Source organism: Panthera onca, chromosome X, assembly GCF_046562875.1.
Source record: "Panthera onca isolate mPanOnc1 chromosome X, mPanOnc1 haplotype 2, whole genome shotgun sequence".
NCBI lineage: Eukaryota > Metazoa > Chordata > Mammalia > Carnivora > Felidae > Panthera > Panthera onca.
In genome coordinates, this window is record NC_138357.1 from 31,628,682 (window position 1) to 31,654,929 (window position 26,248).

The 26,248-nt window shown below is 46.8% G+C and overlaps 1 protein-coding gene across 5 annotated transcripts in view; it reads left to right on the forward strand.

Moving 5' to 3' along the window:
* KIAA1210 (KIAA1210 ortholog) overlaps positions 1-26,248 on the forward strand; it is a 56,454-nt gene that overhangs the window by 18,279 nt on the left and 11,927 nt on the right. For 2 of the 5 annotated variants that reach the window (XM_081793965.1, XM_081793966.1), the window contains exons 1-6: positions 1,518-1,719; positions 2,047-2,117; positions 8,066-8,231; positions 10,421-10,538; positions 11,096-11,233; positions 16,485-16,637. In XM_081793965.1, the coding sequence (XP_081650091.1) occupies positions 2,057-2,117; positions 8,066-8,231; positions 10,421-10,538; positions 11,096-11,233; positions 16,485-16,637 (636 nt within the window). In that variant the 5' untranslated portion in view covers positions 1,518-1,719; positions 2,047-2,056. Of the gene's footprint in view, positions 1-1,516; positions 1,720-2,046; positions 2,118-8,065; positions 8,232-10,420; positions 10,539-11,095; positions 11,234-16,484; positions 16,638-26,248 lie in introns of those variants that run through there. The other 3 variants (XM_081793967.1, XM_081793963.1, XM_081793964.1) reach the window with 3 other exon arrangements.

Consider the following 26,248-nt stretch of genomic DNA (forward strand, 5'->3'; position numbering starts at 1 on the left):
ATAATTTCAGGTGGCCCTGAGTGCTATAAAGATGCTAATAAAGGGTCATGTGACGGAGAGAGACAGGAGGCTCTAACTAAGATGCTCACGGAGGTCTTCTCTGGGAGGGGATGGTTGAGCTAGCCTAAATGCTACAAAGGGGTCAACCATGCAACTACCGGGGGACAGAGCCCTCCAGGCAAAGGGCGCAGCAGGTGCAAAGATCCTGAGACTGAAAGTGTGTTGTTGATTGTGTGTTGGAGTGTGTTGGAGATCAGTGAGCAGGCCAGTGAGGCCGCAGCAGAGGGACAGAGGAGGAGGGTAGCAGAATTGACAGTCAGGGGGCGTGGGGGTGGGGCCACATCTCATAGGGCCCAGGATAAGGAGCTGGGATGTTGCTCTGAGCGCGATGGCAAGCCACTGGGGTGGGGGGAGGTCGAGCAGGGGACTGACGTGACCGATGTGGCCACTGTGTGGACAGTAAGAAGGCAAAAAGGGAAGGAGGGAGACCAGTGGGGTCATTGCAGTAATGCAGCAACAAGCTAATGGCGGTTCAGCCGAGGCAAGAAATGGTCGGATTACAGAAATACGTAGAAGGAAGGACTCACAGGATTCCCTGTCGGGTTAGCTGTGGCATACGGTGGAAAGAGAGGAATCAGGAGCTCCTAGATTTCAGTCTGAGCATTCGGTTAGTGGCATTTTCTGAGCCTGGGAAAACTGGGGTGGGAGAGGACTGAGTACGAGTGAAAGCAAGAGTTCCATGCGCTGTTGGTTGGAGATGTTGGCTGGGCAGTTGGTTATAAGGATATGGAGTTCAGAGAAGACATCCAGTCGAGAGGGAGAAACTTTGGAGTCCAGTGTATAGAGGGTATTTCAGCTCTGAACGAGATCATTTAGGGGATGGTAGCCAGTAGTCACATGGGACCCTTGAGCACTTGAAATTGGCCAGCTCGAATTGAGATGTGCTGTGCACGTCAAATGCAAACCACATTTCAGACTTCGCGTGAAAAAAAAAAGAATGTAAAATATCCCATTGACATTAGTTTTAGAATGATTACACGTGGAGTTGCTAATATTTGGTCTCTGTTGAGTTAACTAAAATATGATAATGTGTTGGTTCTGTTGAGCTAAAACTTCAGTGTGGCTCCTGGAAATTTAAAAATTACAGACGTAGTGGGGGCACCTGGGTGGCTCAGTCAGTTGAGCATCTGACTTTGGCTCGGGTCATGATTTCACAGTTCGTGAGTTTGAGCCCCACATCGGGCTGTCTGCTGCAGAGCCCGCTTTGAACCCTCTGTCCCCCTCTCTCTGCCCCTCCCCCGCTCGAGCTCCCCCCAAAATAAATATTTTTAAAAATTCCATACATGGCTTGCAATTGTGGCTCATGTTAATGTTTCTATTTAATGGCACTGGTCTAGGAAATGATTGTAGATAAAGAGGGCCAAGGACAGAGCTTTTAGGTGCAACAATGTTTCATATCTGGGGAGAGGAGAAAGGTTCAGCAAAGGAGATTGAGGACAGCCAATGAGGTAGGAGGAAAATTCAGGGAGTGTGATGTTCAGAAAGGCAAAGCGATAACATTATACAAAAAGGGGGAGTGTCCAATGGTGCAGGGAAGTCAAGTAACTGATGGTTGCATTTAGCCAGAGCAGTTTTTGGTAGAGTGGTTTTAGAAGTAGGTTGGGTTGGAAGCCTGAATAGAGAGAACCCAGGAGAACAAGAAGTGAAGACATAAGCCTAGTAAGTATAGATGAGGTAACTCTTTAACGTTTTGCTTTAAAGAGATGCAGAGAAATGGGTGGTGATGGGAAGAGAATTTCTCTAAAAAAATTTGTGCTCCTGGCCCAAGGAATTCTCTTGTCTTCCCCTGGGATTTCTGAGGGGCTTCTGAATTTCTTCACTCCGTTGCTTCTCCCATATCTCCAGGTGGAACTGTGTGTGTGTGTGTGTGTGTGTGTGTGTGTGTGTGTGTGTGAATGGATACACATCCAAGTACAAAATGAGTGTGTAAAATGAGTGGATAGCAGATGATGATCTTTTGCTTTTTCACTCAATATTTTACTGTAGTGATCCTACTATGGCTGAATCCCTGAGGGAAGCTTCTGGAAGCCTGGAAGTTCTAGAGGCCAGTGATGAGGGTAAGTAGCCCAGTAAAATGTTGCTAACTAGACCTAGCTTTCTTTACTGTGTTGAACCCCTAGGGGGAAAAAATGAAGTCACAGGCAAACGAGTTCATATCAAATTTCTAATAATATTAGACCCAGTGCACATTTACTTTGCAGTCTTTTTACCTCTTCTCTTTCGTGTCCAACTCTGGTATCAGAAGGCTTGTCTGAGGCCCTGCAGTCCTCTGTGGGGATGGTTACCGGGTTCTACTTGCTAAGGCAGGAGAAGTATTTCTGCTTAATCAGAAAAAAAAAAATCGGAGCCTACCATGATCCAAGAGATTTGACTGAAGTTATACTATAGATAGTAGTCCAGATTTTTTTTTTTAACGTTTATTTTTGACACAGAGAGAGACAGAGCATGAACGGGGGAGGGTCAGAGAGAGGGAGACACAGAATCCGAAACAGGTTCCAGGCTCTGAGCTGTCAGCACAGAGCCCGACACGGGGCTCGAACTCACAGACTGCGAGATCATGACCTGAGCCGAAGTTGGCCGCTTAACCTACTGGATAGTAGTCCAGATTTAACCAACAGATAAGTTTGTAGTTTGAGGAGTAAAGGGGGGAGTACAGATAAAAGATGCCACCACAAGCTTCTGTTAAATACGACTCAATTTACAAAACTGCTTTTTGTAAAACTTACTCGGGTGTGAATCCATTCCGTAAACTGTGGGGCCAGCTACGAGTGATGCGTGGCCATGGATAGAGTATCATGTAAGGGAGGCAAAGGTCACTAAATGATGAACTTCACTGACACCCCACCCCCCAAAGAAAGGAACCATCAGACGTAAAATAAGACATTGAGTCTAAAGACAGAACTAAACGTGACAGTTCACTGGGTGGTTTTTCAAGTTTCGTTGAGTGTTCTTTAGCAGTTGCATGATGTGGAAGACTTGGTCTGGAAGGATAGACTGGAACTCTGTTGTGGCTTTCCAGGGGCATGATTTCAGTGATGATGGGGGGCGGGGGATGCTGAACTTGGTGCATGGATCCTTGAGAACAGAGCTTGGGTCTTCGTTTCTGTGTCACTAATGTTTAGTAGCGGGTCTCAGAGAGAGTAATTAGACACCCCAAATATTCGATCGATGAATGAATAAATAAATGAACGATAGGCCTCTCCACCAAGGCAGCTCCGACAACCAAACCAACTGACCTCTTTGGATATGAGTTAGATGCCTACAAAAGAAGGTGGCAATGCGGTTCATCTTGATGAAGAGTGGAGGTAAGGAAGTGCCTTTTCTCTGTTCCCAAGATTTTGTTTTTAAACGACCAAACATTTGGGTATGTTTTTAGAACTGGTCATTGCTAACCAGAGAATGACACGGCTGTGTGGGGGTTGACGGAAAGGAAGGCTAGTTAGAAATGTTTTCTTTCTAACCAGCGATGCAAGAGAACAAAGTCAACCGTTATGCGATGCATTTTTACAGCCCATTAAGTTCAACCCAGATGGGCTGCCTGTGCGCGTGGTGGATAAGGAAATCTACAACCCGGAAGCAATGATTTCTTCCTTGGAGTTAATGGTGTTTTCCTCTCTGGGGGGCAAAACTGCTTTCCACGGGCTGTTTTCTGGCACGTGACAGGCCCTCATTGGATGAGGATGTTGAAAGCTGCTGACTGTTTGGGAATACATAGTCCTTGGACTTGGACAGGGAAATCGATGGCTTTGTTACAGGAGAAGTGCAGACAGCTGTCAGCCGGCAGCTCACTGACCACCACTGCTGTACCCTGTGGGGGCACGAGTTACCCAGTGTAGAGGTGACCTACGTAAACATTGCTGGATACAAATGTGGGTTTTGACCTCTACCTGCTGCCTAGGTCCACCTACCCTTTGCAGTTAAGCAGCTTTTGAAAACGAGCTTGTGCCGGGCTCAAAAGGCCAGCTCGTGCACTTGGATATATGGCCACTGTGTCAGATTTCATTAGGGTTGCAAAAAAACAACAACGACAAAAAAAACGTAGCATGTGGACAATTCCCAGATTTGTATCTATTTCCCAGGGCTCATCTCCATACATGGGATCTGATGTGGTTGAGGGTGGGGAGCTTTCCTAAGCCAAAACAGCTTCCACCATCCCCTGCGAGACCAAGTCTTGGCTTCCAAGTCCACTGCCCTGGGTCAGTGAGCCACCAACCTGCCACGTGTGGTGGTTAGCGTGTCTTGGTGCCCCGCCCCCTGCCCCCAGCTCCACCAACAAAGCTCTCCCACCGCCATACCCAGCGCTACCCCACAGGGACGAATGGAAACATAAGTTTCTTTCTAGTGCCCATGGTTGAAAAGAGACATGCATTACTTAAGGTATTTTGGACCCTCGTGGGAAAACAAGTTGTTGTTGTTGCCTGGCAGGAATGGAAAATTGGGGGGAGATTGAAAGACATGCAGAATTAAATTCTTAGCACCCGGTTATGGTTCTAAAGTCACTAGACACGTTGCTAATTTAGGGGCATAAAAATGTGTGAGTGCATTGTTTTGTCCGCCCATACAACGACTGTGCTTGGTACGTTCAGTTGTATAGCCTGAAGAGTTTAGAGAAGTGTTTTTATTCAATTATTAAGCGTTTCTAGATTGTGTCACAAGCCGAGCCACTGGCCGCCGATGCTCTCCTGCCTTCTATTCTGGGATTTTGAAGCGAGAGGGGCAAAACTCGCCGTGTTTCTAAATACTCTTGAGCATCAGGTTGTTCCTCTTCCAGAAGGCCAGAAGGGGACTGCCGGGCAACAACCAATAAATCTTATTCCTTCTGGGTGATACACGGCAGTGTCTGCATAGGCTAAAATGATAATGGTGTGCTCGTTCCCACTTGTGAGGGGACGCTGGCCAGTCCGTCCTTACTGGGCAGCAATTATTTAGCTCTGGTTCGGGAGAAGGTGCACATCTGTTCCCAAATGGCATGTGGGAGCTTGCCCTTGACCGCAGTGTGAGTATTTACACCAGAGCAATGGGCAGATGCCACAGATAAGGGCATTCCCCACCCCTACCCCCCCCCCCAAGGTCCAGCTGGTAAACCTTTTCCGGCAAAGAACTGGTTATAACAATTGGTATAATGTAGCAATGAGGATTTTTCATAAAAATCTCACTATTGAATCAATGTTAGAAATCACTCGGGGACGGGGAGATCAAGAGAGGAGGCCAGAGGACAAAATATTGGTCATTTTCGAGCCAGCCTCCACTGTACCGCATGCTCCTCAGCACCTTCGCACTGAATGTTCGATGAGGCCAAGCATCATTGAAAATAACTTATTATTTAATGATTATTAGGCAATTTATCATAGAAATTAGTTTCATTATTTCCTGAAACAATTACAGAAGCAAGCTTGGACAAATTACGTTTCCTGCTATATCTTCATGTTTTATCCTTTCTGTCGGTAGGTAGATTTGCCAAGGTGGTCCCAACCGTGACCCTATTTAGGTACATCCTATTAGATGAGAAATTGCCTGAGCCATCGCAAACGGAAATTACTGAAGCATTGATGATCAAGCAAACAGTCCTATAGTCTTCTTGCCCCACCCCATGCTGGCTTCTGCTTCTAATCATGCATATCGTACGGTTCACTATTGAGTGATCGATATGATATTAACTGTAGATAGACAGAATTGATAGATCAGGAATTATGGGGGCGCCTGGTTGGCTCAGGCTGGTAGAGCATACAAGTCTTGATCTCAGGGTCATGAGTTCGAGCCCCACATTGAGCTTAGAGCTTACGTAAAAAAAAAGTTTTTAGAAAAAAAACAAGTGATCGTTGATTCCCTAGCGCTAGGCCACATTCATTAGCACTTGCGACACGCCAGATCCTATGTTAAGCTCTTTACGTACGTTATTTACAATTTATATCAACCCCGGCAAGGGCCAGTGTTTAAATTATACGATGCTTAAGGATGACTCTGCTCAGTGATCTCAATGTAAGGGAAGTGACAAGCTGTGTTGGTATCCTGCACCCCTCAAAGGACTCAGTTGTCCCTTGGGTGCTACTGTGTGCCTTGTGCTGTGCTGGATGCTAAAGAAGATGCCGACGAGGGCCAGCCTACAGCCTTGATGTCGGGGACAGTAGCTAAGACACAGAACTATATCTCATTCCTTTCTCGTTGATACCCAAAGCATAGTGAGTGCTTGGTCTTAAATATTTGTTGGATGGGTGGGTGGACGGACGGACGGATGGATGGATAGACGGATGGATGAGTAGATGAGAGAGCATTCAGATGTAAAACTTGGAGGGCCAACAGTCAAGCTTTAGGTGTGCAGAGAGAAGGGTTCATTGTCGTGATTGGTGGCACACTGGACTTAAGGCAGGCCTTGAAGTTTAGAAACCTTTCTAATAGGCGGGTTTGGGAGTAATCAGTTTGCAAATAGGCCATAGAGTTTCAGAGCTAGAAGGAACCCTAGTTCAGCCAGCGTGTTTTGCCAGACATTCTGGTTCTTTGCACTTGGGAGACAACGCTGTTGCCCAGTATCGTAGAGCTTCACCGTACACGTGGGCATCTTGAAGTTCCAGAAAAGTCTTGTTGGAAAGCAGAGCTCTAAACTTCGTCTAGTCCAGCGTTTTCCAGAACGACCGGACCACAGATCCCTTTCTCATGCAATAGACATAACGTACGACAGTCCTCTGAACGCACTTTGGGAGATGCTGATTAGTGTGATCCCTTCTTTTCCCTGTAGAGTTCCAGAGAGGTTGAGTCACTTATCCGAAGTCACAGAGCTAACCGATAGCAGGGCCAAGCCGAGGATTCCAGAGTGTTCTGGCTCTTGGGTGGTACTTTCCATTACATCACTAAGCCTTTCTAGTGGCAGCCCCATCGACCACCCCCCACCCCCCACCCCCTTGCCCAGACCCTTCCCTGCCAGCCCAGCATTGCTATGCTGGCAATAGTCCCTCCACACACCAGATTGTTAGGAATTGGGATGAGACAGCTACGCTGGTGAACGATTGCACGCGAAAGCAGTAAGAGCTGATTTCTCCCCCTGAAGGCTGCAGCACGGACTCCCCTGTCCTTGCCCGTCTCCTGCTGAGCCCCGATAAAGGCACATGTGCTTGTTAGGAGACTAACAACAGCCCAAACAGCCTTAGGAGCATCGACAGCTCCCATTCCGCGCTGCCGCCCTGGTAGTTATTGTAGATCGAGCAAACTTTCAGTTATTTGCGTGTGCAGAGGGCAGGAGCCCTGTCGATAATCCAAACCAACTGGCAGTAATTGACGAACGCACACAGTGCACGTAACACACGCACGCCCACACGCTTGTACGCACGCACGCACGCACACATGCACCCCTTGCAAAACCCTTTGGTGTCTGATTCTGTCATGCCTCTGGCACAGGCAGCTTCTCTCCCTGGCGGCCCTTTCTTCGCAATCCCCAGCCGGCTCCCTATCTCATAACCCGCCTCCTTGAGGACGGCCTCCAGGGCTGCGCCGCTCCCGACAGCGCTCACCCCGTGGGGCTGCACCCTTTCACACACAAGCTAGTGCAGAACCAGCCCCCGCCAGGGACTCCGGGGGTCCTCAACTGGATTGCCATGATTCCGGCCACCAGGGCGAAGTCAGGGGGATGCCCGGTGCTTCTTATTATTATCATTATTGGCTTAATAACTGCTGCATGTGAATGAACGTCTTAGGTCAGCAAAGAGGTGTGGGCTGGTGGGGGAGATAGAGAGGCGGGCTGATGCCCGGTGAGTTGTGCCAGCTTAGAGGCCGGCCCAAAGGCCGCAAGCTGGGGCCTGAGCTTCCGGGCTCCCCAGAGACTCAGCCGCTTTGTTAATCCTGAGCTGTGAACAAGAGAACAGGCCAAATGAATGGTGCCGGGGGGTGGGCGAAGGCCGAGATCTGCGGGGCACCGGGGACCCCAGTCCTCGTTCGTGTCACAAAGGCTCTGTTTCCTCCCCTGTCCCTCCCTTCCACTGTCACACCCTGCCTTGCTTGCCTTCCTACCCTCCAGGAAAGAAGAAATCCAAGTTTAAAGTCTTCAAGAGCTTCTTTGGCAAGAAGAAGAAAAAAGAGCCCGAGGATGCCCGGGGAGGGAGGAAGCTAAAACCAAGCCTGTCCAGCGGCAACATCAACATCTCTGCTCTGAAGCCAGTTCATGAAGATCAGACTGAGCCTCGGTAAGCTCAGGGGGGCTGTGGCCACCGCCAAGGCAGCCAAGGCCCCGGGGGCAGGGGGGGCGGCGGCGGTTTTCTCCGCGCTCAGGTGTATGCCTGAGCCACCGGCTGGCTCAGTTGGTTAAGCGTCTGGCTCTTGAATGCGGCTTCGGTCGTGTTCTCACGGTTCGTGGGTTCGAGCCCCCACCTCAGGCTCTGCACCGGCAGCACAGAGCCTGCTTGGGATTCTCTCTCTCTCTCTCTCTCTCTCTCCCTCCTTCTCTGGCCCCCCACCCCCACTCGTGTGCTCTGTCTCTTTCAAAACAAATAAACTTAAAAAAAAAAAAAAAAACCGTGGGGGAGATGGTTATGGGCGGACGGACGTGTTTCAGAGCTCACAAATCATACCACTATTGAGTGATCGACAGGATATTGACTGTAGATCGATAGAACTGATAAATAAATAAACAGACAAACGTTAACAATAACAACAACCACAAAAAAGAAGTGGCAAGAGCAGACATCCTTGTCTTCTTCCTGATCTGAGGGAGAAAGTATTCAGCCTTTCATCATCATATCTACTTGGTAATAGTGTCTCATTCTTTATGTTGTTGGATTCAGGTTTTTTTTAATGTTTATTTATTTTTGAGAGAGAGAGAGAGAGAGAGAGAGAGTACAAGCAGGGGAGGGGCAGAGAGAGAGGGGAACACAGAATCCAAAGCAGGCTCCAGGCTCCGAGCTCCGAGCTGCCAGCACAGAGCCCGACGCGGGGCTCGAACTCACGAACTGTGAGATCATGACCTGGGCTGAAGTCGGATGCTTACCTGACCGAGCCACCCAGGTGCCCCCAGCTGTTGGATTCGGATTACTAGTATTTTATTGAAGAGTTTTACATCTATATTCGTAAGCGATATTAGTCTGTAGTTTTCTTGTGATGTCTTTGGTTGAAATTTTAATAAATTCCCACATTCCAAAAGGAGCCTTTTGTGCCTTCCTCCTTCCATTTCTAACTTCTATGATTTGTCTTAGCGCTTAATTGTCATCAACCTGGCTTAATTCCCAGTCCAGAAGGTATTTCCTTCTGGGTTTAGCAATCTGGGGGTGACAGTGGGGTGGGACGTGTGCGTAAGATGACTTAGAGGATAGGACACATGTATCACAGAACCCTCGTGTGAACGAGGAAAAGATCTGGTGAATGAGAGTCTCCAGTACCTGGGCAGATATTTGATATTTTAAATCAAAACAAAAACACTAGAGAGAAATTTGGGTGTGAAAGATCTTTTATAACTCTCACCTTAATAACAGCAAGACTCAGGGGCGCCTGGGTGGCTCAGTCGGTTGAGTATCTGACTCTTGATTTTGGCTCAGGTCACGATCTCATGGCTCAAGGATCGAGCCCCGCGTCGTTGGGCTCCACACTCAGCGTGGGGCCTGCTTGGGATTCTCTCCCCCCCCCTCCAAATAAATAAATAAACATTTTTAAAAAGATAACAGCAAGACTCAGGGTCTTTTCCCCCATGCCACAGGGCTGCCACTATTGAATTGTACACATTAAATGCGTGAATTGTATGGTACGTAAACCACATCTCAAAACTATTATATAAAAAAGATGTGTGTCGGTAATTTAAAAACTCACAATTATAGAGAAGTACATAAAGTAGGAAATTAAAATCCCCCTCCTGTCCTCAGTGCCATTTCTCAGAGGGAACTACCACTAATTATTTGGTGGATATCCTCGCAGACTTTTTTCTATGATCATGAACTATGTATGTATGTAATATAGGCATATGTATTACATGGGACCATACTATCCTTTATTTTCTCACTTACTGTCTCGTGGAACACTTTCTTTAAAAAAATTTTTTTTAACGTTTATTTATTTTTGAGAGAGAGAGAGAGACAGAGTGTGAGCTGGGGAGGGGCAGAGAGAGAGGGAGACACAGAATCTGAAGCAGGCTCCAGGTTCCGAGCTGTCAGCACACAGCCCGACCTGGGGCTCGAATCCATGAACCGCGACATCATGACCTGAGCCGAAGCCGGACGCTTAACCGACTGAGCCACCCAGGCACCCCTCGTGGAACACTTTCTATGGCAGCACATGTGCCCTCTTTCTGACGTGTCTATGGTATACGTATCATTCTATGCATATACACGTATCTTCACTTCCTGTGGCCCTTGGGCTGCTTTTCCAAGACCCTTTTCTTCCCGTTCAGGGCCAAGAGCAACATGGGGAGCAAAGCCCTGTCCCATGACAGCATCTTCATGATGGATCCTGAGCCTGCAAGTAAAATCGACCCCTCTCCAGAGCTCCAGAGAGGCAGATCTCTGCAGGTAATAGTGAACTCAAGCCTCAGTGCCTAATTCGGCTGCTCCTCTTCCGTTCCCTCGTCCTGCTCTGCCAAAAAACAAGCACGGGGGGACTTTGGGCTTGCTTCTCGGCTGATTCTACCCCGCAGGGCTATTGTAAAGAATGGAGATGGGGCGCCTGGGTGGCTCAGTCAGTTGAGCACCGGACTTCGGCTCAGGTCACGATCTCACGGTCTGTGAGTTCGAGCCCCACGTCGGGCTCTGTGCTGACCGCTCAGAGCCTGGAGCCCGTTTCCGATTCTGTGTCTCCCTCTCTCTCTCTGCCCCTCCCCCATTCATGCTCTGTCTCTCTCTGTCTCAAAAATAAATAAAGGTTAAAAAAAAAATTAAAAAAAAAAAAAAGAATGGAGAACGTGTAAATGCGTGATGTGCTTCCCTAGCGCCCAGCATGCAGTGTGGCCTGACATTACCATGTTCACTTCTCTGGACACACCCCAAGAATGCTTCAAGTATATTAGGGTCGCGTCCCACTGTCAATGTGCAGGCATTCCGACCGCTGTGTTTTTTTCTTTCTTCTACAGAGATCTTATGTTTCCAGAACTCTGCCCAGAACCGGGACTGGTAGTCTGCACCGAGCTGTTTTGGGAGTTACGTTTGGACCTGTGCTCCCATATGTACCCAGAAGTGCACTTTGGGCCGGGGGATCCGACGTCACTGAGGTAATGGAGTGGGATTGTTCCGACTACGGTGGCTGAGTCAGACAGTCTGCTGCTTACGGGCTCCATGATCTTGGGCTGATCGCCCGACCAGAACGAATCATGCTCACAAAGCAAGGTTTTACTCTATCCATGACCAAGTGCTACACGGTTAGCTCTCCAGTTCAGAAAGGGGAGCCCTGTTTCCTGGAGGCCTCTTCTCTTAGTCCCGGCAACAGAGAGACTCTTATGGCAGAGATGGGGGGGGGGGGGCATTAAAGGTAAGGATTCTAGAGGCATTTCCTCTCACAATGAAGCCGGGAGGGAAAGCTGCAATAGCTCAAAGGCACGTTTGCCGGAATGGCTGGCTTGGGCCCCCTCCTCACATCTTTGGCCTAGTCCCTTAGTCCTTCTTCTGGGAAACAGGGCTGAAGACAGGGTAGCGTATTAACAGAACCCGAACCGTCAACCGCCAGTTTGACCTCCGCACGGGAAACTTCCCTTAGGCGCCAAGGTGACAACCCTACATGACAGGGTGGTTGACAGCATTCGGTTGAGGGTCCTGACACCCAATGCTGCATAGAAGCCACACAACTACGGAATTGGCCAATGGCTGGGTCCCTTGAAGGGACAGGATTCGTCATGGATTAAGTGGCGCTCAGATCACCTGGGAGATTGTGGGAGATGAATTCCCGGTATACAGTTCTGTCAGAAATACCAAGACTGGGGCGCCGGGGTGGCTCGGTCGGTTAAGCGACCGACCTCGGCTCAGGTCACGATCCCACGGTGTGTGAGTTTGAGCCCCGCGTCGGGCTCTGGGCTGACGGCTCAGAGCCTGGAGCCTGTTTCGGATTCTGTGTCTCCCTCTCTCTCTCTGCCCCTCCCCCGTTCATGCTCTGTCTCTCTCTGTCTCAAAATTAAATAAACGTTAAAAAAAATTAAAAGAAAAAATTAAACTCCCTGCACTTGAGTATGGGACATCCCTTTCCTGCCCCTAATAGTTAGGAGATAGGAGTCCACAGGGGTTAAGAACATGGGCTATAAAGGCAAGCAGGCCTTTCGAATGCCTGCGGTGCCGCCACGAGCATTAGGGCCAGTCCTATCGTCTCTCAGACCTGCTTTTCCCCATCTGTAAAATGGGGACCACAAGAGCTGATGCCTCAAGGAATTGTTGCAAGGTTCAAATGAAATCCGCCTCTGGAGAGCACTTCCTCCCTGTCCGGGAGAAAGAGCTCAAATCAATAACCTAACTCGCCACCCGAAGGAACTGGGAAGAAAAGAACAGACTAGACCCAAAGCTAGCAAAAGGAAGGAAATAATAGGGATGAAAGCAACGTAGAGGCCTCCGTAAAAGTTAGTTGTCATTATTGTAGTTCTTATTATTAGAATTGGGCTCGGGGATGGTGAATCTCTTGAGATTTCATCTCAGGAGCTCCCAGTAGGGCCTGGTAGGAATGAGGGGTCACCTTAGACACTGGCCAGGAGTACCCCAGGGGCAGAACGTTGGAAAAATCCTCGTCGGGGCCCCCTTTCTTTGGCTTTGAGGGTTTGAAGTCCATCTGTCCTGAACAGCAGCAGAGCCTATGACAGAAAGAAGCACGTCCGCTCCATGACAGCAAAACTTTTGTTTTGTTCATTGTTATAGGCCCAATGCTCAGATCGGGGCACGGCACGCTGTGGATGCTTAGCCAGTATTAAAGATAAACCCGGGGATTCTGATTCACGTCAAAATGACCATGGCGGGGACCAGTGCCTCAGATTCAAGTGTACCATGAGCTTCAAGGTAGAATCAACTCAATGAGTCTGCTGAAGCCCAAGGAAAACTCAAATGACCAATTTTATTCCCTTGGGAAAACTAGTAAAGCTGTTCTGCTCGGGGCTGGTTCTGCAGATTTTCTCATAACTCTAGAACAATCAGTCTTGACAGGATTCAGATAAACAATGGACACAGCCAAGATCTGATCCAGACAATTCCCGGAATGATAGGAGCAAGGCTCGTAGTTTGGATGCCAAGCCTAGGTCCTAACCCCCAAACTCACCTCCGCAAGAACTAGACTTCCAAAGATAGAGCCAAAATCAAAACAAAGATGGGACTCAAGTAAGATTTATAGTTAGCATCAGCAGAGAGAGAACACCATAATTCTGGGTTGGTTTGCGTGTTTTGTTCTTTGGTTTTTTTTTTAGTAAAACAGGATGCAATATTTTATAATGATTAAAGTTAAGAGCCAGCCAAGATTCTTTGAATGGGGAATTTTACAAGCTAGATGACCTGAAATATGTCAAAATGTTACAGTGCCTGCAGGATTGGATTGTTTTTTCCCTTTACATTGTAGTCTTTTCCAAACCTTCATTAATAATCATGCATTGTTGGGGCACCTGGGTGGCTCAGTGAGTTAAGTGGCTGACCCTTTTTTGGGGGGGGGTGGGGGAGTAGAATTTAGTGATTCATCACTTACATAGGACACCCAGGGCTCATCCCAACAAGTGTCCTCCTTGATGCCCATCACCCATTGAGCCCATCCCCCCACCCACCTACCCTCCAGTAATCCCCAGTTTGTTCTCTATATTTAAGAGTGTCTTGGGGCGCCTGGGTGGCGCAGTCGGTTAAGCGTCCGACTTCAGCCAGGTCACGATCTCGCGGTCTGTGAGTTCGAGCCCCGCGTCAGGCTCTGGGCTGATGGCTCGGAGCCTGGAGCCTGTTTCAGATTCTGTGTCTCCCTCTCTCTCTGCCCCTCCCCCGTTCATGCTCTGTCTCTCTCTGTCCCAAAAATAAATAAAAAACGTTGAAAAAAAAAAAATTTAAAAAAAAAAAAAAAAAAAAAAAAGAGTGTCTTATGGTTTGCCTCCCTCTCTCTTTTGATCTTATTTGTCCTTTCTTTCCCCTATGTTCATCTGTTTTGTTTCATAAATTTCACATATGAGGGAAATCCCATCATATTTGTCTTTCTCTGACTGACTTATTTCGCTTAGCATCGTACACTCTGGTTCCATCCACGTTGTTGCAAATGGCAAGATTTCATTCTTTTTGATCGAGTGATATTCCCTTGTGTATATATATACCACATATTCATTATCTGTTTGTCAGTAGATAAATATATGGGCTCTTTCCATAATTTGGCTATTGTTGATAGCGCTGCTATAAACATTGGGGTGCGTGTACCCCTTTGAATCAGCATTTTTTGATAAATACCTAATAGTGGAATTGCTGGGTTGTAGGGTAGTTCTAGTTTTAATTTTTTGAGGAACCTCCATAACTGTTTTCCAGAGTGGCCGCACCAGTTTGCATTCCCACCAGCAGTGCAACAGCATCCCCCTTTCTCTACATCCTCGCCAACATCTATTGTTTCTTGAGTTTTTAGTGTTAGCCATCGTGACACGTGACAGGTGGTACCTCACTGTGGTCTTGATTTGTATTTCCCTGATGATGAGTGATGTGGAGCATCTTTTCATGTGTCTCTTTGCCATCTGGATGTCTTCTTTGGACAAGTGTCTGTTCATGTCTTTTGCCCATTTCTTCACTGGATTATTTGTTTTTTGGATGTTGAGTTTGATAAGTTCTTTATAGATTTTGGATACTAGCCAAACCCTTTATCAGATATATCATTTGCAAATATCTTCTCCCATTCTGGCAGTTGCCTTTTAGTTTTGTGGATTGTTTCCTTCGCTGTGCAGAAGCTCTTTATCTTGATGAGGTCCCAATAGTTCATTTTTGCTTTTGTTTCCCTCGCCTCCACAGACATGTCTAGTAAGAAGTTGCTGTGGCTGAGGTGAAATAAGTTGTTGCCTGTTTTCTCCTGTAGGATTTTGATGGCGTCCTGTCTCACGTTTAGGTCTTTCATCCATTTTGAGTTTATTTTTGTGTATGGTGTAAGAAAGTGGTCCAGGTTCATTCTTCTGCATGTCGCTGTCCAGTTTTCCCAACACCATTTGCTGAAGAGACTGTCTTTTTTCCATTGGATATTCTTTCCTGCTTTGTCAAAGATTAGTTGGCCATGTGTTTGTGGGTCCATTTCTGGGTTCCCTATTCTGTTCCATTGATCTGTGTGTGCCAGTACCATACTGTCTTGATGATTATGGCTTTGTAATACAGCTTGAGGTCCGGAATTGTGATGCCTTCCGCTTTGGTTTCTTCTGAAACATTACTGTGGCTGTTCAGGGTCTTTTCTAGTTCCATATAAATTTTAGAATTGTTTGTTCTCTCTCTGTGAAGAATTCTGGCATTATTTTGATAAGGATTGCATTGAATATGTGTATTGCTTTGGGTAGTTATCGACATTTGAACAATATTTGTTCTTCCAATCCATGAGCGTGGGATGTTTTTCCATTTTTTGTGTCTTCTTTAATTTCTTTCATAAGCTTTCTGTAGTTTTCAGTGTATGGATCTTTTGCTCTTTGGTTAAGTTTATTCCTAGGTATTTTATGGTTTTTGGTGCAATTGTAAATGGGCTTGATTCCTTGATTTCTTTTTCTGCTGCTTCATTATTGGTGTCTAGAAATGCCACAGGTTTCTGTACATTGATTTTATATCCTGCGACTTTACTGAATTCATGTATCAGCTCTAGCAGTTTTTTGGTGGAGTCTTGGGTTTTCCACAAAGAGTATCATGTCGTCTGTGCAGAGTGAAAGTTTCGACTTCTTCCTTGCTGATTTGAATGCCTTTTATTTCTTTTTGTTGTCTGATTGCTTTCAACACTGTGTTGAACAGCAGTGCTGAGAGTGGACATCCCTGTCTTGTTCCTGACCTTCGGGGGAAATTTGTCAGTTTTTCCCCATTGAAGATTATATTAACAGTGGGTCGTTCATATATGGCTTTTATGATCTCGAGGTAGGATCCTTCTATCCCTACTTTCTTGAGGGTTTTTATCAAGAAAGGATGCTGTATTTTGTCAAATGCTTTCTCTGCATCTCTTGAGAGAATCATGTGGTTCTTATCCTTTCTTTTATTAATGTGACGTATCATGTTGATTGATTTGTGGATATGGAACCAGCCCTGCAGCCCAGAATTTTCATTTTGATCAAACAAGCAATTTGAAGTTTCCGTCTTTGTGTGGGGATTGGCAGAAGTGTGCAGCAACCCAGAGGGCAAACCAAAACTCTTGGGCTTCGGCTTGCATAGGTATAAGAACTGAAGACAGGGAGGTGGGAGATTCTTTTCTTGGCTTGTTTTCTCACTTTGGGTTCTTAGCCCTTCCGCCATCAAGCAACAAGAGGACATCAGTAATTTGGAAGAAAGCGCACAGGTTTTAACTTTTCCTTCTATTCTCCTCCTTAACAGAGCCCATCACTGCTGCCACACCAACGAAGCATCAGCCCACCTCTTATCCGTTCTGACACAATCTCTAAGGACTTTGAGGAAATCTCTGTTGATGAGGAGACACCTGAGAGCTCACCAAAGGACGTTTCAGAGCAGATCTTGACAATGAAGAAGGTGAGTGTTAGCCCCCTCCTAGGGCTTGGTTTGGTTGTGGGGCACAGGTCGGAGGCATGATCTCTGCTTGCACTCTCTTCCGCTGGAGTTGAGCACTAGGGGGACATTTGGGGAAGGAGCGGCCATTTTTTACTTTTGACTTGCATGGTGGTTTTCTGCCCAGTCTACAAACCAAATCATCAGCACTTTAGTTGATGAGCAACAGAAGACAGTATTTCAGAAAACAAGAATAGTTTGCCGAGGTTTTCAGTTATTTCGGGAAGAAAACAATGGAGATTTTTATGGGAGTAAAGGCTCTGTGTTTTCGAATGGCAGAATCTCAAGGGTTAGGGCATGTAGTATTGTTTGGTAGACGCACACCCATGTGAAAAATCATTTGACATGTGAAAGGGCATGTATTGTGCATTTTATGCATCTGGGTTTGTCCATGAAGTCATATCCATCAACAACTGGAAAATTAGTAGATTGTACCCATATCAATACTTCCGTTCTCAAACTAATGAATGGTTAATTTAATTGGTTGTTAGTGAACTTGAAAGGACTTTTAAATATATATATATATATTTATTTAATGTTTACTTATTTATTTTGAGAGAGAGAGAACACTAGCAGGGGAGGGGCAGAGAGAGAGGGAGAGAGAGAATCCCATTCAGGTTCCACACTGTCAGTGCGGAGCCCAATGTGGGACTCGAGCCCATGAACCATGAGATCATAAGCTGAGCCGAAATCGAGTCGGGTGCTTAACCCACTGAGCCACCCAGGTGCCCTAGGACTTTTAAAGTGAAGTAGCATTTAGAACAATTAACGTTGGGAACTAAAAAGTAAACAGGAAGGTAATTTATAATGAAGATAATTGACCAGTCAGCACAAAACTGTTTTGATGTTAAAAGATCCAATGGAGGGAAGCAGCCTTCAGTTAAATATGTCAACAACAACAACAACAAAACCCCAGTCAAGTTAGGAACAAAATTAAAGCATAGGCAAATGGTAGGTGGATATGGTTCCTCACCAGCCAATGGATTTAGACTATGACTGTACTTAATTTTCAGCAGAATACTGCTAAATCAGACAAATTAGTCTGAACTGGTGGAAGGATTGAATTAGATAACTTTTATTGTGATAAAATACACATAACGTAAACTTTATCATGTTAGGGGCGCCTGGGTGGCTCAGTCAGTTAAGCGTCTGGCTCTCGGCTTTGGCTCAGGTCATGACCTCATGGTTCGTGGGTCCCAGCCCCACGACAGGCTCTGTGCTGACAGCGCAGAGCCTGCTTGGCAGTCTTTCTCTCCCTTTCTCTCTGCCCCTTCCATGCGCCCCCCCCCCCCCAAAAATAAATAAATAGACTTCAAAAAAATCTATCACGTTAAAGCATACAATTCAGTGGCATTAATTCACAGCCATCACTCCTATCTAGGTCCCGAATGGTTTTGATTCCCCCACACTTATTAAGCGGTCATTCATCATTCATTCCTCTTTCCTCTCAGCCCCTGGCAACCACCAGTCTGATTTCTGCCTCTGGATTTGCCTATCATATAAGTGTAATCACACAATATATGGCCTTTTGTATATGGCCTCTTTCACTTCGTACCATGCCTTTGAGATTCACCCATGTTATAGTACTCCAGTTGTTTCTATGGCTGAATAATACTCCATTGTATGGATATACCATATTTTGTGTAGCTCTTCATCCACTGATGGATATTTGGGTCCTATCTACCTATTGGCTATCATGAATGGTGCTGCTGTGAACGTTCGTACACAAGTTTGTGTTTGAGCATATGTTTTCCGCTCTTTTGGGTGTATACCTAGCAGTGAAATTGCCGGATCATATGGTAATTCTGTATTTAACCTTTTGAGGAGCCGCCGAACTGTGTTTCTCAGCAGCTGCACCACTTTACGTTCCCACCAGCTATGTTTAAGGGTTCCGGTATCTTCACGTGCCGGTCAACACTTGTCATTTTCCATTTTTTTAAAAATAGTCATTCTAGTGGCTGTGAAGTGTATGTATCTCATTGTGGTTTTGATTTGTATTTCACTAGTGACTAATGATGTTAACCATCTTTTCTTGTGCTCATTGGCCATTTGTATATCTTCTTTGGAGACATGTCTGTTTAAGACCTTTGCCCATTTTTTATTTAATGCGTTGTTTTTTTGTTGTTGAGTTATGAATTCTTTATATATTCTGGATACTAGACCCTCTTCAGATCTATGGTTTGCAAACGTTCCCCCCCTATTCCGTGAGTTGTCTTCTAATTCTATCAAAAGAATAAAATTTTTAAAAAATTTAATTTTGACGAAGTCAAATTTATTGATATTTTTTCTTTTGATAACTTGTGTTTTTGGTGTCATATCTAAGAAGCCATTGCCCAACTTACGATCATGAAGATTTACCCCTATGTTTCCTTCAAAGAGTTTTAGCTCTTATATTTAGGTCTTTGATCCGTTTTTAGTTCATATTTATATATGGGGTGAGATAGGGTCTAACTTCATTTTCTTTTTAATTCAAGTTAGTTAACATACAGTGTTGCCATGGCTTGCATGTGACCACCCAGTTGTCCCAGCACTGTTTGTTGAAAAAACTATTATTTCTTCCATTTAATGTTCTTGGCGCCCTTGTTGGAAATCAGTTAACTGCAGATGAATGGAGACATATATATATATGTGTATATGTATATATATGTCTCCATTCATATGTATATGTATATATATCTGTAGATACATAATTTTCTATATATAAGATCATGCCATTTATAAATGGAGATAGTTTTACTTCTTCCTTTCCAGTTTGCATGCGTTTTGTTTCTCTTCCTTGCCTAATTGGCTAGAACTTCCAGTAAAACAAATAAAAGTGGCAAAAGCAAACATCCTTTTCTTATTCCTGATCTTAGGGGGAAAGATTTCAGTTTTTCACCATTGAGTATGATATCAGCTATGGATTTTTCATATAAGCTTTCTATCCCTAGTTTGTTAGGTGTTTTTAGTATGAACAAGTGTTGGATTTTGTCAAATGCTTTTCTTTCCTTTTTTTTTAAATGTTTATTCATTTTTGAGAGAGAGAGAGAGAGAGAGTGCGGGGGGGGGGGGGTGGGGTGGTGGTGGGGCAGAGGATCTGAAGCAAACTCTGTGCTGACAGCAGAGAGCCTGATATGGGGCTCAAACTCACAAACTATGAGATCATGACCTGAGCCAAAGTCAGATGCTTAACCCACTGAGCCACCCCGGGCACGCCTGTTAACAGTGCTTTTCTACATCAATTGAAATGATCGTGTAGTTTTTTTTCCTTCATTCTATTAATATGGTATATTATTACATTGAGTGATTTTCATATGAAACCTCCTTGCAATTGATTGCCGTGCTATACAATTGCCTTAATATGCTGTTGGACCTTGTTTGCTAGTATTTTTGCGTGTGTATTTACGAGGGACGTAGGTCTAAAGTATTCTTTTCTCATGATACCTTTATTTGGCTTTGGAATCATGACAGTGGTGGCCTCGTAGAATCAGCAAGTGTTTCCTCTTCAATTTTTTTTTTGAAATATTTGTTAAGGATTGGTGTTAACTATTTAAAAGTTTGGTAAAATTTATCGGTGAGGCCATCTGGTCCTGGTCTTTTTTGTTATTGTTGGGAAGTTTTGATTACTGATTCAGTATCTTTACTCGTTATCGGTCAATTCAGATTTTCTATTTCTTCTTGAGTCAATTTTGATACTTTGGATGTGTCTAGGAATTTATCTCTTTCATCTAGGTAATCTAATTTGTTGACATACAATTATGTATAGTATTGTCTTATAATTCCTTTTATTTCTGTAAAGTCCATAGTAATTTTCCCTTTTCATTTCTACTTCTAGGGATTTGTGTCTTCTGTCTTTTTGTCTCAGTAAATCTTCCTAAAGATTCGTCGATTTTGTTTTACTCTTCAAAGAACCAACTTTTGGTTTCATCGACTTTCTCTATTGTTTTTTCTATTCCCCATTTCACTGTCTCTGCCTTAATCTTTATTACTTACTTCCTTTTGCTAGCTTTGACATTTTAAGATACAGAGTTTTCTCTTGCTGTGAATTTGAGTAGGCTAACTATGCATTTTATAGGCTAATGAACAGAGTTAAATTATTTATAGTCAACATTTCCAAGCACCAGTCTAAACATTCGTCCTGCTGGAGTGTCATGAACTTCCTATTAGTAAATTCAAGAATTCAGTCAGGTTGCTTGCAGTACGTTAAGCGTTGGGCTGGCAGACAGAAAGTCTAATCTTTGGTGGTCTAGTCAACCTCCTATCACCCCCAGGCATGAGAGTTTCTTGGCTGTTTCTGCCATGCTTCTTGGTTCATTAGTTCACCGTGGTGAACACAAGGGGGACAGGTGGTGGCAACCGCGTCATCCCAAGAAATCGCTGGAATCACCATCCCAACCAGATATGCTGGCCCGGAGGCTTCTCTAAGCTTCCCATAAATTATGACCCCCAAGCAGTCTATCCCTGGAGGCCTCCCCACCAACCCAACTCCTACCGCCTTCTCACTGAGGATCGACTAAGGAGCTCGGCGCCAAACCGAATCCTCCAAATAGGAAAGTCAGACGAAAAGAGGACTCCATCTCCAAGGAGTCTTTCCAAGTTCAAGTTCGCTGTTTTATTTTCTTCTCCAAGCTGCTGCCTCCTACTGGTACCAGGGGGGAAACCCATTACCCTTCAAGGACACCAGGACTCATAATTAAAATGGCAAAAAGTAATGATAAAGAGAGGTTTTTCAAAGGACACCGCCGACCTTTTACTCCAGGTCCACCCCACCCCCTCCCGGGGGCAGAACAGGAAGGATTGCCTGAAGCCTCGCTGCCTCAGCCTGTGTCTTCCACGTTTCCTTGGGTGAAGAGTTGAGCGCTTTGCCCCTTGCAGTTGTGGTTAACGAAACCCCCCTGAGTGATCTTCCTCTTTCGGCCTCACAGCCCTCTGTCCTGGTTCAGTGGCTTGTGTCCTTTGAGTAGAGGTGAGACTGGCAATGGGGACGAACAGATATCTTTGTAGAGCGCAGGCGACCCAGTGACATAGTGAGCCATGGTGACTCTGTTTGACGTCGGCTCTTACCACACAGAGACACACAAGCCCAGACGGTCTGACCTAACAGGGCCTGACTCATCCACCCCGCCGGCCATCTTTAGCCCCCACCTTGGACCAGAGGATCTTCCTGCTTAGCACTTCCCTGACCCCCCGCCACTTTCCCAACCTGGCTCATGTTCATCTGTATTCCCTGATGAGCCCATAGATGATCTTTCTTCTTCAATATTGCTTTTCACGGGGAAAAATAAGTGTGCGAAAGAGAAGCCATGCATACACAACCCAATCGCTTTTCGCTCTTGGGAAAGGGGTGTATCAAGTACTTAGGTGCTTATAGTCTGAGCTGATCAAGCACCTGGGCTTTAGCTCCACTGCAGGGTGAATGTTGCTATTGAACGTGGTGGGGGTTAAGCCGTTGCCAGTCCTAACATCGTATAGGCTAATGAAGAGTTAATTTAGAGTCCGGCAAGGCTGCCTCCTTACCGCGTCTTTTGCTTTACCCCTGAGGGCCTATTCCATAATTCACCATTAGTATTTATAGATAGGTTTTTGAAGCCCAGTGATATATTTTTTTAAATCCCCTGACACATCAAAGGAGGGCGTAATGCCCCCACCCCCGCCGCCGTTGCATGGAAATTTGTAGCTTACAAAGTGATTTTGCACATATAGGTGCATTTGATTGTCTCAGTAACTCAGTAAGGTAGGTAGGGAAGATACTATTATTCCCGTTTTAGGTGGAAACAAACAAACCAACCCAAAGAGGTTCAGAGAGGTGAAATGACTTGGCCAAGGCTACAGAGCCAACCGAAGCTGATTCAAACGCGGGATTCCTGCCTAAATCCACACCACTTTTTCACCAAACCACGTGGACTCTAGCAGCTCTCTAAATTTATACAACCAGCGCCCCAAACAGCAACAGCTGCTCACACGTATGGAGACTTTCTTTTTTTTTACGTTTAGTTATTTTTCGGGGGGGGGGGAGGGGCAGAGAGAGAGGGAGACGCAGAATCGGAAGCAGGCTCCAGGCTCCGAGCTGTCAGCACAGACCCCGACGCGGGGCTCGAACCCACGAACCGGGAGCTCATGACCTGAGCTGAAGTCGGATGCTTAAGCGACTGAACCCCCCGGGCGGCTAAAATTTTAAATAGGTTAGCCAGGGAAGGTGTCTGTCACTGAGAAGGTGGCTTTTGTATCAAGACCTAAAGGAAGTGAGAGAGGCAAGCCACCGGAACGTGCAGGAACAGCGTGCCCAGCAATAACACGTGTTGTTCCTGTAGATAACGCAGGCAAATATACACCACCAGGAAGAGGTGTCCCATGAATTCACGAATAAAGAAGTTAAGAAAGGCCCGGGACCCCTCCTAATCTCGCGCGATCGACCCTCCAAAAGCTAACGTTCCTTCCGCCTTGCCTAGAACCGGAAACGGAATAGTGACCTGGGCAGAGCGTTGGCCGACCCGTTAACACCGTGTTATGTCCCCAGGCACTGGAGTCACAGGCCATACGAGGACCGTATCTGGAGCCCCGTAGGGTATCACCGGACCAACACACAGCAGAGGTGGGGACACGTGAAGAGATGTGAAAGCCGCGGATACCAGAGGGGCCCCGGGTGCGGTGACAAGCCAGGTTGGAAAGAGCCAACGAGTCCACAGAAATGGAAATTCCGTCCACCCGCGGAACCCGATCGCCTGCCACTGGTGTCCAGGGAAGAGATGGCTCATCACCTGGCCTTCGGAGGGGCTCTCCTAAACACAGATATTTGGAGTTTCTCAGGAGCGGGAGGTGCTCTGGGCTGTGCCTTTGAGGTGTAGCAAAGGCGACGGCGGGAAGCCCGGAGAAGGCTATTTGGAAACCTCTACAGAGGAGCTCGACTGGGGAGCCCCAGGCCCGGATGGTTTGGCAATAGGGGGAAGCCAGCCATAACGAGGCAAAGGTGACAGGATCCATCCCACCTCATCGCGGGTGAGGACGCTCAGTTCCTCAGGGTCCTGCTTCCTCATTCTGGAACAGTAAATGTCAATCAAAGCAGCGTGCTGTTTAGGCAAAAGACAAGCCCCTTTTCCACCCTGATTTTCTCCCCTCCGCGCCCTCCCCCCCTCCTATGGAGAAACCCCAGGACCCTATTGGGTTTTCTTGACACAGACTGGGCCTCTCACCCCAGTCAGCCCCTCCTGCTACGAAACGGGGGGTAGGGGATGAGAGAAAATACAAATCCTCTGACCCTGTAAGCTCCATGAAGTGGCTGAGTTCCTCTCTGAGGGCAGAGGGGAGCCCCCGCATCCTTTCGAAGCAGGGGAGCCCCCTGAACTTCAGGTTTCTTGCCCTCCCCTACGAGGGAAGCAGCAGAAGTGAGCCCGTTGACCAGAAGCGTGAATATTGCTGGAGGGAAAGGGACACGTAAAGAAATCAGGAGAGATTTCTTCTTTGGGAAGTCGTCAGGAGAGATTTCTTCTTTGGGAAGTCGTCAGCCGGAACAATTTCCAGCACGCGGAGCTGCCTCATTTCTTTTCTCCCACTCTCTCCAGAGCTCCTTTGAGCCCTCACCCGGACCCGTCCACTCAGTCCTTGACCACATTTACCATGATAACCTCTCCCAGCAGCGCTCAGCTGCCCATTGGTTTTAGCACCCCGGCCTCCCCGAAGGCCTGTTGGGATTCTTCAGCCCCTTGTGCTTGACACAAGATGGCTTTAAATCCCTGGAAGCAGAAGCAGAAGAACATTCAAACGACTGTGAGTCTTTCAAGAGGCCCGGGACAAAAACCCTCATATCCTAAGAGAATGGGTTCCAACCTTCACAAACCGCTCTTGGGGGAGTGGTATGGTTTGGGGGATCCATACCCCGAGGAGGGATGGTAAAGTCAAGGGCACGGTCCCAAACTCGACACCCCGCCCCACCCCCGAGAGGGGAGCGAACCCGCGTGCGGAACTTCCATAAAAGGGACTGAAGAAAGCAGACACAGTGACCTAAACCCCAGAAACTGCTGGGAATTCACTCAGCCTTTCTTTGTAGAGGGTATTCAACCGTAGCCCAGATCAGGTTTCTTTCAATTATCATTTTTGCAACGTTTCTTCAGTTTTGAGAGAGCACAAGTGGGGGAGGGGCAGAGAGAGAGCTCAGCTCGGACACCTCAATTTAGCTTCAGAAAGAGAACAAACTGTGGGTTGAAAGAAGAGGTGGCATGGGGCGCCTGGGTGGCTCAGTCGGTTGAGCGCCGACTTCGGCTCAGGTCATGATCTCGCGGTCCGTGAGTTCGAGCCCCGCATCGGGCCCCTGTGCTGACAGCTCAGAGCCCGGAGCCTGTTTCAGATTCTGTGTCTCCCTCTCTCCGACCCTCCCCCATTCATGCTCTGTCTCTCTCTGTCTCAAAAATAAATAAACATTAAAAAAAAAAATTTTTAAAAAGAAAGAAGAGGTGGCAGGACAGCAGGTCCGGGGGGCCCTCTGGTGGCCCTGAGAGGATCTCCTTGGTTGTCGAGCAGAAGGGGACTCATCCTTGTGCACTAAACCCTATTTACGTGCATCGTCGCCTGGACACCTCGCCACAAACCTAGGAGATGGGGGGTGGGGTAGCCGAGGGAGAGTTAGCGTGAACCTCTGACTCCCTTCCTTCTGCATGACCTAATTAAGAAAATGCCTGGGCATCGGTCTCTAAGAAGGTCAGCCCGTCTTCTTCCGTGCGACTCTCCCTGACTCGTGGGCGAATACGAAAGGGTCCGGGATCATTTATGACACAGAGGCTGCTGCCACCTGTTCCTTGCTCTGGAATCTCTTGGCCTTTCTCCTCACCCCCTGGTTTATAGATGTGGGTGTAGACATTTAGAGATAGACGTGGACACAGAGATTTCAAGAATCACTGGCCGAGGTCACACGGTGAGTAAATAATGGAGCAGAGACTTGAGCCCGGGTCTACCTCACCTCATTCACTCACCAGTAGATTACTTTGACCTGAGTCTGTCTGCACAGGCACTTCGAGTGAGGGCGTCAACGGTAACACACTTGATACATCAGATCAGTATCAGTATCAGTAATAGATCAGAGGTACGTCCATAAAGGCTCGCACGGACCAAATTTCGGTCACCGCTCGGCACGCTGCTCCTCTGACATTTCCAAAGCTGCGCTGTAATCATCTGTAAACCCGGTTTATTGTTAAACCAAGCCCAACCCTTTCCGCATAAGGGCTGAACCCTTCGTCGTGTTCTCTCTTCTTTCCCAGCAAACCTCCGATCCTCTTTGCTTCCTTGGAGCTGGAGAGGCCTGATTCGTGCTTTCACTAAATTCCCTGAAAAGAAGCCAAACGGGCTTTGAATTTGGCTCCCAGGTCGGGTGCAACGCATTTGGGAATGCCCGCGTCGCCAAGAAGCTGGTTGCCGTCCGGCCCAACAACCACGGCTGCAGACCGACGGCCTGGTAGCGTGGTTCGGCGGTTTCCGGGGTTAGTTTTAGAAGGTTCCCTGCAGCACATCGCTCAGGGGTCAGAAACTTGGAATTCGCGTGACTCGCTTCCAATAGGTAAAATGATCACTTCCAACAGGGAAAAGGATCAGCGGAGGATGAATGCCAT